At 34.3% G+C, this 10,906-nt stretch overlaps 1 protein-coding gene across 1 annotated transcript; it reads left to right on the top strand.

Annotated features, from left to right (window-relative positions):
- The first annotated feature begins 784 nt into the window (after positions 1–784).
- On the top strand, positions 785–4,331 carry LOC116024864 (protein PMR5-like). The gene is made up of 5 exons (XM_031265877.1): positions 785–1,181; positions 1,267–1,438; positions 1,539–1,717; positions 1,894–2,052; positions 3,825–4,331. Exons 1-5 carry the CDS (start codon positions 856–858, stop codon positions 4,153–4,155), a joined length of 1,167 nt encoding a protein of 388 aa, XP_031121737.1. The 5' UTR covers positions 785–855; the 3' UTR covers positions 4,156–4,331.
- Positions 4,332–10,906: the final 6,575 nt, after the last annotated feature.

The following is a 10,906-nucleotide window of genomic DNA, read 5'->3' as shown; positions in this document are numbered from 1 at the left end:
ATTAAACTACATTTAAATAAATAGTTCATATATATTCAACTTAAGTACTACTAAAATATTTATATCCCAAAAAATAAATCTCAAAGACAAATCCAATGCTATAATATTTCTAAAATTATATATATACTATTTACATAGTAATACATATATGTGTGTGTTGTGGAGCTTAAATGTATATAGTTATATACTTATATACGTATATATTTTGAGAGCATGGGATGGGACGAGGTGGGAAGAGTAATCCCATCCCTAGACAAAGAATTAAAAATTCTCTCCATTCTCACCACCATTTTCTTATTTTTATCCCATTATCTTTTCCGTCAGGATGGAAGTCTGATTTCTGGTCGAATACAAGCATGATTGCAGTAGGCGCAAGGCACTAGTCAGGCGATAGACTAGTGCCTAGTGCCTAAGCGGTCTAGGCGTCGGGTTCTAGGCGGCGACCTATAAAAATAAAAAATTAAGTCATATGTGTAGGTGTATGTCATATATATATATATATAATAATATAATTAACAAGGCCGACTCGCTCGAGTTAACTCGGTTAACTATGTTGAGTTGGGCGAGTTAACTCGGCCGAGTTAGGCGCTAGGCGGCCGCCACCTAGACGGACGTTTAGGTAACAATTCACTTCGGTCTAGAGCGCCTAGCGCCTAGGCCGGTGCCTCAGCGGCCTAGGTGGGGATTTTTGTAAGAGTGAATACGAGTACAATTCACATCCTAACGGAGTATTTACCACACCCACACCTTTATTCCCCTATAAAAATATACATATGCAACACGACATTACTGATTCATCTCTTTCTCTCTCTCTCTTGTTTTTTTCTTAAACCCTTTTCTTGAGCCTCTCTGCAAATGCCTCTTCTTTCCCACACTGCCTTTTCATCTTCTTTTACAATCCTATGGCTACTTTCCCTACATTTCTACGCAGGTTCTGGTATGTTGTTTGTGGGGTTGAAGAACCGCCATAGCCATCCACAGCATAGAAGCCCAATGCTCCATTCCAACCAGACTTCTTGCGATGTATTTGCGGGCAGCTGGGTTTATGACGAATCTTACCCTCTGTACTCCTATTCTGCTTGCTCCATCATTGACCCCAGGTTTAACTGCCAAATGTATGGGCGACGCGACACCGATTACCTCAAGTACCGATGGAAACCGGCCAATTGCGAGCTTCCTAGGTAGCACCAAGTTCTTTGCTTCTTTGTGTTAACGATAATGTGGAAAAATATGCAATCTAGCTTATTGTTGTGGGGTGTTGAGTAGGTTCAGCGGGCTTGATTTTCTGATGAAAATGAGAGGGAAAAGTGTGATGTTTGTGGGCGATTCATTGGGGCGCAACCAATGGGAGTCTTTGATCTGTATGATTTCAACTTCTGTTCCACGAACACAGACCCAGATGCAAGGGGGTGACCCTTTCTCCTCTTTCAAATTCCTGGTAAGATTGATTGATTTCAAATTTCAAATTTAATTTCTGCAGCAGATTAACTCGTTTCTCAACCCTTGAAATGAGCCCTTTCTTTGTCCTCCTATTTCAGGATTATGGAGTTACAATCTCTTACTACAAAGCAACATACCTAGTGGATATAGACACAATTGAGGGGAAAAGGGTTCTGAAACTGGACGACATAAGAGGGAATGGGAATGCTTGGAGGAATGCCGATGTGCTTTCTTTCAACACAGGTCACTGGTGGAGTCACAAAGGCGCTTCCCAAGGGTACAACTACTTTTGCTTCTTTTTTTCTTATGCCGTTATAACTAGTAGCAATGGCTCAACTTTATTTCTTTATAGACCGATCGCCATTAAGGTGTCGGACTTACCGGGTCCGCGGAACATGATGATTGTAGTTGAAGTTAATTATTGGGATGGATGATGCATTAATAATGTGGCAGGTGGGAGTACATGGAGTATGGTGGGACTATGTATGAAGATATGGATCGAGTTGATGCACTAGAAAGAGCGCTGAGAACCTGGGCAAGATGGGTTGAATCTAATGTTGATATGAGCAGAAGCAGAGTGTTCTTCCAAAGCATCTCCCCTACTCACTACGGGTATGTTTCATTCTTCATCTTCCTTCTAACTTGCTGCTGCTGTATCAATACCCTAAATTATCTAAACCCAGACTCACCGACACTCAAAACTCAGAACCTAGTTCTTCAGTATCTTATCAATGGACTGTATATAAATATCTTCCTGCCTTTGGATGTCATGCCAGGAAATGGAAAAAGGGTTAATTAGAGTGTAGCCACTTTGTTCTCAATATGAACTAGGGGGGAGGGTAGATGGGGATTGGTAGGAAGGAATTTTTATTATTCCATAATTGAGAAATTTCAAATCCTATCTTGTTAGGATCGAGACTTGAACCCGTAACTTGACTTTAATACCACTTGTTAGGATCAAACATGTACCACTACACCACAACCTATAGCTAGTAGCAAAGGCGCAACTTTATTTTCTTATATATTACCATCATTTTCGAGAGGTAGGGTGCTGGACTTGACCCTTTATTTGCCTTCGTCCAACATACCTTCCTTAAGAATTGCAATTTCATGATTATGTGGTGTGGGAATAAAATTGAGTTGTGAGGACCAATTTACCTCTCTTTTATTAGAATTATACAATTCCTCAAGCATTTTAGTCTTCAAATTACTTATTCCCTTCCCTTTCAATTCTCATGTAAACCGAAAATTAAAATATAAATTCATAGTAATAGTAATTCTATTCCCCACCCTAATAATTGCAATTCTTGTTTGCCTAGTTAGTCTATTGTTCTCCTGCCAAAAGTGAATGTAATGGTTTATGGTTTTAATTGCAAAAAGAGTTTGATTCCAATTTTAGTCTATTGATTGTAATGTTTTATCACTTTTGGTTATTAAGTTAAAATTGACTAGATTTGACCCCTATTATTGAAAAACGTATCACTTTTGGTCATCATGGAGGGTTAAACGTGACAATTTTAATAATGTAATCACTAAAAGTAACAATTTCAGTAATGGGAAAGAAAATATGATTGCTTTTGAGCTCAAAAACAACCAAAAAAAAAAAAGAAGGAAAAATTCAAAAGTCGGGAGACAAATATTGGAAAAAACTCGTTGCAAAACTTTCAATAATCATTTTTGGTGGAGTTTTATGTCCAATAGCATTTTTCGTAAGCTAAATATTTTGCTGTAATGCACATTAAGAAAGGTCCCAATTGCATCGCACCGCACCGCACCACCAAAATGCTATTCCCTATCAATCATGGGAGCATTTATTAATTTTTTTCTAAATACTCGTGATTTTTTATAAGGTAGTATCTATACTATTTTTTCTTAAATATTTTCAGTTCAAAAAATTTAAATGACACTACCGGAGTTTAAACGAGCAAATTGTCATTTTGGTCCACTGACTATAGGGATTCTGTTAATTGCAATCCACGATTTTCAAAACTGTTAATTTTATATCTTGACTATTCAAATTTTATCAATTTTTATCACTCCGACCAAATTGGCGACGAAATTTTGCCGGAAAAACTTAATGTTTAAATAAGTATTCTTATAAACACACTGGTATTGTTTTGTTAATAGTATTTTTTGAGCATTAAATTTTTCCGGCGAAATTTGGCCAAAATGACTAAAATTAATAAAAATCGAATAGTTAAGGTATAAAATTAATAGTTTTGAAAGTTGGGAATTCTAATTAACAGACTCTTATAGTCAGTGGATCAAAATGGCAATTTGCTCGACTTTAAACCTATGAGTACTACCAATTTAGAATGGTGATGGGAATTCCATCACACTTGGCTTTATTAATCTCTCATATTTGAATTGGTCTTGACTGACAGGCCGGGGGAATGGAACGTGGGACCGGTGACGACGACGAAGAGCTGTTACGGCGAGACAACGCCGATGACCGGAGAGACATATCCGGGTACATACACCGACCAAATGGAGGCGGTGAAGGCGGTGCTAGGGGACATGGCCAACCCCCCATTCTTGCTCGACATAACCGCCCTATCTGCAATGAGAAAAGACGCACACCCCTCCATCTATAGCGGCGACCTCACCCCCGATCAAAAGGCCAACCCGGAACACGCCTCCGATTGTAGCCATTGGTGCCTTCCTGGCTTGCCCGATACTTGGAATCAGTTATTCTACACTGCCCTTTTCTTCTAATCCTTCTCACTCTATACACCCTAGCTAGATTCCTTCCTAGTTTCCTAATCAGCTTATTTATAATCATTGAACATTCTTTGCCTACCATTATGCCATAATTTTACTAACTTGTATGGCTGTATCACTATAATATATCCACAGACAAAATTCAGCAAAAATCCATTTTTATCTTTTAATCCCCCAATAGTCGGCAATTGCCATTGAAGAAGATGACTAACCAATCGTAGTTACGCCGCCTTCTCCAAAATGACAAGTGGAGAAGGTTATCGGCAACCAATACTTTTTTGAACGGCAACTGCAGACAGAAAATTTGAAACAGACAAATGGGCCAGTAAATTTATTACAGGGCTTAGTTTCAGGATGGATTATTGAATCAATTTAATTGGACCATGATAATTGAATTAATTTAATTAGGACAAATAATTTTAATTTTGAATTATTGAATCAATTAATTAATCAAATGCATAATTAGATTTGACTAAGTTTTATTATTTGAATTTAATTAATTATAATTAAATTTAAATGTAAAGATGCCAAAGACTTTGTGGTCTAGTGGCACCCGGTGTCCCTGTTAACACTCTCACATGAATGATGGGAGTGTGTTCGACACTAAGTTGAAAAAGAAGCTATGTACAAATACTACATTGTAACCAAGTAAGTAGTACTCAAAAAAAAAATTAAATGTAACGATAGAATCATGAACTTAGATGCAAATGTGGCTTGATTCATTTTGGATAATTATTAGTATTTATCTTAAATAATTATGTATTTATTTAGATAAATACTAAAGAGTTTGAAATAGAATGAAATTCTTACATTCCCACCACTATAGTGCCTTCATTACATTCCAAAAATCACACTTGAAGACTTGAGGTCTTGAGGACACCTTGAATGCATTGAAGACACTTGAAGAGTTGAAGGCACACTTAGAGGCACATTTGAAGATACTTGAAATCATTGAAGGTACTTTGAAGCTCAATAGAGTTTTTTCTTGATATTAATATAGCTCAATAGAGTTCTCTCTTGTCATTAATTTTAAAGTTGATATCTCCAGTTGAAGATCAAACTGTTAATAAAATAAATATTTTACAAAAAAAGGATTACTTTTCTTCATCCCTCAAGTTGTTTTGTTTATGGAACAATACATTTAGTTTAGGAAGTAGTGCAGTTAAAGCCTTGTATATCTTTAGATTGAGTCTGTTTTACTAGAAGATCTATTCAACTTGTAAAGTCCAAGATTCCAAGATAAATTGTGAACTAGGTTGAAGACCAAGTTCATGATGAAGATCTAAACGGTTATTCAGTTAGAGAGAAAATCAAATGGCTTATCTATAAATACTCTTCATCCTCATTCATATTGAATTTGATGATCTTCAAGAAAGAATTCTAAATCTTATATTATTCTTTCGAAGGGCTTATCCAGAAGATTAACCAGAGCAACTTGATGAATTTATTTCTCTAGTTGATTGAAGACTGATGAATAAGGGCATGAAGACAATAATCGCAGCTCAGGAGAGTAGCAGTTAAGGAGGAGCCTTAACTTGTGAACATTGAGAATTCTTGTACCAATTTTTCAAGACATTTCAATAAACAATATTGACATTGAACTTTTAATTTATGATCTACATGTATATATTTTGTGATTTTTTCATAAAATTAGTTTCAATAGTCAAACTGCAAAATATATTGATTTTATCAATCACTAAATTTCAAAATGTTTCAGATTCACAAGTATATATAAGTAAAACTCACATCTAAAGCCTTTTTTTTTGTCAATATTCATACCATGTACATATAAAGTAAGTCTCTGACTATTGTAAGAAATTAGTAACCTTGAGCCTAACATACAACATAAAGCATTATGTGATAGTAGGTAGTTAACTTTAAGGTAAGACCATTCAAGCATATAAATATGTTTTGAGCTTGTTTCTATGCTTTTAAAATTCAAATAATCATAATAGCATCAAACAAACAAAAATATATCAGAATGTATGAATCATATATCTAAACTGTTAATCCAAATTTCACTCTAGATTACCAAATGGAATGTATGACTTTTTGGGATGATGTCCATCCAAACTGTTGAAATGCGATGTCAAAATGTTGCACATGTAGCGACATTGGCTTAGGATGAGACCTTCATCATGTTGAACGATTTCAATGTCGAAGAAGAAAGCTGGTTTACCTAGGTTCCGAATTTTGAAGGTGGATAATAACCTGTGTAGAAGAGTATCAATAAGAGCGGAGTCATTGCTCATCATGATTATGTCGTCGACATACAATAGCAAAAGAACACGAGAAGTGCCAACGGTGTAGTGGAAATAGGGATGGCAACGGGACGGGGCGGGGTCAGGAAGTATACTCCCCGTCCCCGAAACCCCGACCCCGTCCCCGGCGGGGAATGGAATATAGTCCCCATCCTCGTCCCCCGTCAACTTTTAGTCAACATCTTAAATTAGTGTAATTTTAATTTTAAAAACTACTTCTTCTGTCCCATTTACCTGTCCTGTTTACTATTCATTGGTCAAACCAATCCTTTTTTCGTTGCTTATTTTCTTTAGTAATTTTTAATTATTTTTAAATTTAATTTTTTGTGTTTAATAGTACTTCTAATGTAGTTTCTAAATATATAAATTTTATATACTAATACTAAATTTAATATTATGAAAAATTGAATTAAAAATAATTTCAGTCAAGCCTCGTTAACCGAATCAGACAAACAAAATGGGACGGAGGTAGTATTATTTTAATTTTTAAAAATTAATATATATATATATAATTTTTAATTATATATACTATTCGCGGACGGGGTGCGTCCCCGTCCCTGAAAATTTTTCCCGTCTCCACCCCCGTTTCAAACGGGGACGGGGCACATTGCCATCCCTAAGTGGAAAAGTGAAACATCAGTCTTGGACTCCAAGAAACCTGCAGAAATTAATAGTCATGGCGGCGCTTAAACTAAGCTTCGGACACCTGCTTAAGCCCGTATAGAGACCGTTGTAGGTGACAGACATGATCCGGATGCATGGAGTCTTCATACTGGGAGGCTGCTTCATATTATTATTATTATTATTATTATTATTATTGTATGACATATAGAAAAGTAGGAAAACAGATATTGTATTAAGAATTGTATTATCATATTTTAATGTAAAATTGTACTACGAACAGAAATTGTATTATTATATTTTACAATATTATGCAAATTGTAAAAATATAAGAGTGTTTTTGGCAAGAAGTTAAAATAAATGATTTTATTTTTATTAATGGTATAGATTACATTTCATGTATTGTACTATTACGATTAGTAATTTTAATTTAAAATTATAGCTCTTAGAACACAATTTACTCAATAGCATACTATTACTATTAGTAATTTTAATCTAGAATTGTATCTCTCAGATCACGATTTACTCAATAGCACAAGTGTGGGTCTTTCAATGAGGACGGTGAACGGTCATCAACACAATGATAATTTTATCGATCAGTAAATATTTATTTGATTAATTTTGATAGGTTTGAGTGTATAATTACTCATTTAAAAGTTCTTCTTTCGTGTAAAGGGATCATTTTTTCAAAACGAATGATAATTTAGCTACAAGTAAAAAACACAACAAAATAGAAGGACCAAAAAGTGAAAATTACCCCATTTATTTCATTCTACCAAGAACAAAGGAAGTTATGCAGAGAGAAGAGAAGTTTCAGATTGCGGCACCGCAGAAGGGGCAGAATCGGAAATCAGGCTCAATCTCCCGGCCACAGAAGCGACAGCTGAGAGCGTGGGGGTGCGGAGGAGAAAGAGATTCGGGGAAGAAGAGGTTGCAGTTGTTGCAGTGTAGGGACGGATGGTCGGCGGGCCATCTCCAGACAGGGACGAAGAAGAGCTTGAGGACCTTCTCGTGGTCGACGAGATCGGCGCGCGATCCGCAGGCTATGCACCTCCCAACTCCACTCTTGAGCACCTGCTTCACTTGCTGCTCTACCCCTCCCGCCAAGAAGAAGAACATTTCCTTTCCTTTCCTTTCCTTGTGTATATCAATTGTAGCGTCGATTGTGCGATGGAGACTGGAGAGCGCAAAGTATATGATCTGGGTTCTTCAGTCTGGAGGGTTCCGGGCGATTCCATCGGATAATTTAGGCAATCATATTAAAAATAAATCAATACTTATTCATAGTCCACAGTATAATTTATACTGTAATTTAGGTCCATACAAAATAATCCTTTGGGTCCATCTCATTCAACTTATGGGCCTGCGTTCGGTAGTCATATGATCGATTTATGTCATCAACCCACTTGTTAGGTCACGGATCTGGTCCACCTTACAAGGTAGACTTAGACCCATGTCCATGTTCACAATTTTAGAACTTTATATTTATAATTTTAGAATTTTATATTTTTAGAACTCTACGTTTACAATTTTAGAACTTTGTGTTTACACTTTCACAAATTTATATTCACAATTTCATAACTCTATATTTAATAGTATAACACAATTTTTGAATCTATATAATAAAATTATGAATATAAAATTCAAAAAATTGTAAACATTAAGTAATGTAATTTTGTATATTACAATTTAAAATTGTGAACATAAAATTTTTAGATCGTGAACATAGACTTGGGTCCATATGCCATCATGAGCCATGGTAATGTTTATATATATATATATATATATATACTAGTATTTGTACGCGCGATGCGCGAAAGTTTATGCCCAATATTAAAACATTAATAAATATAAATAATTAAAATTTTTAATTCTAATTATATATACAAATATAGTATAGGTATTTTATACACACACATATATGATTTACCATGCATAGAAATTTAATTAAAATATAGTCAACCATTAAATTAATTATATAATGATTTTACTAAAATGATAATTAAGGAATAGGAAAATGATATGATAGATATAGGTGTATGACAGTAATGATGGAGTTAAAAACTAACGGTGTTATAACAGTGTAAGGGTAGTTTTGTATAACAACAATGTAGTAGAGATAATTTTGTCTAATAACATTGAAGTGTACAACATTTAAAGTAAAATGTACAAATTTATTAGCATATAGAAAGATGGACATAAATCAAGGATATAAGCTTGATTGAGACTTATTAAGTTTTTAGATATATATATATATATTATTCAAATGCGGCGGGGAGCTCCCATGCGGTCGTGCGGCCTAATCTGCGTCGTCCGATTTCATTAACCCAACTGGAATTCGTGTATGTTTAAGTGAGGGTATTATGGTAATTTTAGTATCTATATTACGTGAATTGAAATGGTGCATTTTAGTACATAGTGTGGTGCGTTTTATTAGTATGTTGGTGCATTAACTGTGTTGTGGAATGATGTGTTTTAATCTATCCGCTGGTGCATTTTCATATATAGAATGGTGTGTAACTGTGTTGTGGAATGGTGTGTTTTAATACGTCCTCTGGTGCATTGTAATACGTAGAATGATGTGTATTTTAACACATGTGTTTCTAATAAGTGTGTTGTGGAATGATGTGTTTTAATCCGTCCTCTGGTGAATTTTAATACGTTAAATGGTGTGTATTTTAACACATGTTTTCTAATAAGTGTAATAATGCATGTTTATAATCTGGGATGAAGATTTTCAACAAATGGAATTGTGCATTTTAAGTTTTAACACACGTTGTGATACATTTTAATACGTAGAATTGTGCACATTTTAGCACATGTTTTCTAATATGTGTAAATAGTGTATGCTTATAATCTAACATGAGGCACGTTGTGGTACATTTTAATACGTAGAATGATGCGTTTTATCACGTATATTGATGAATTTTAAGTGAATAGGTTCATTTGGTTATAGTGTGGAATGGTGTGTTTTATCGGTCATTTGGTGCGTTTTAGTACGTAGAATGGTGTGTTTTGTAACATATACATATTGTGCGTTGATTTGATGACTTGATCTGATCTAATGGTTGAAAATAGGTCGCACGGCCACACCTAATGACAAGGCCGCACCTGATTATATATATATATATATATATATATATATATATTCATTCATACATTTATTTAAATTCATAGTGCTTCAATTATACTTCGAGGCATCGAGATACCCATTTCATTGTCACGCAAGAGATTTTGTAACTCATTTGGTGGTTGCACCATCTCAAAAACTCCAAAGTGCTGAATGTTTATTTTTAAGGTAGATTATTGACATAAGTTTTTTTTTTTTTTTTTTTTTTAATACTACTAACTCTATTAGAATGCAGTATCTGTTCATAACTACTTTCTCAATCTATTGAAGCACAAGAGTTAGTATATTAAAATACTATTTTGTGAAGGCTCATTTTTTATATACTGAAAATTTATTATTTGATATACTATTTAAAATAAACTTTCAAATTATTTATCAATGATACATAGTATAATGTGCACTAATATTACCAATGAGGTCTAAAAAAGGATTTTAATAAAGCATTATGATTCGGGTAAAAATTGAACAATGATAACAATTTTATCAAAATATATATCACCTTGCTCCCAATTGAAATTTCTAAAATTAAAATGACTACTCTAATCATTTCAATAGTTCATTTTTTTTATTTCTTTTTTTTTTTTTTGAGACACATGTAAAAAGATTAAGCAAACAGAAAGGCTGCCTTTGCACACATTGAGCATAAATTGAAACATATGTAAAAAGATCTTATCAAAGGTGAGCAAGGAAGGTTTTTTTTTTTTTTTTTTTTTTTTTTTTTTTTTTTTTTTTT

This window comes from Ipomoea triloba, chromosome 7 (assembly GCF_003576645.1).
Source record: "Ipomoea triloba cultivar NCNSP0323 chromosome 7, ASM357664v1".
NCBI lineage: Eukaryota > Viridiplantae > Streptophyta > Magnoliopsida > Solanales > Convolvulaceae > Ipomoea > Ipomoea triloba.
The sequence above is the reverse complement of the archived record's forward strand: the minus strand, read 5'-3'. Positions and strand labels throughout refer to the sequence as shown.

What these genes read in the sequence shown, in the direction of transcription:
- LOC116024864 (XM_031265877.1), top strand. Translation starts at nt 856, where the DNA reads ATGCCTCTTCTTTCCCACACTGCCTTTTCATCTTCTTTTACAATCCTA. An exon ending in TCTCCTCTTTCAAATTCCTG is followed by an intron (nt 1,439 to 1,538) that starts GTAAGATTGATT and finishes CTCCTATTTCAG; the next exon opens with GATTATGGAGTTACAATCTC. An exon ending in ATCTCCCCTACTCACTACGG is followed by an intron (nt 2,053 to 3,824) that starts GTATGTTTCATT and finishes CTTGACTGACAG; the next exon opens with GCCGGGGGAATGGAACGTGG.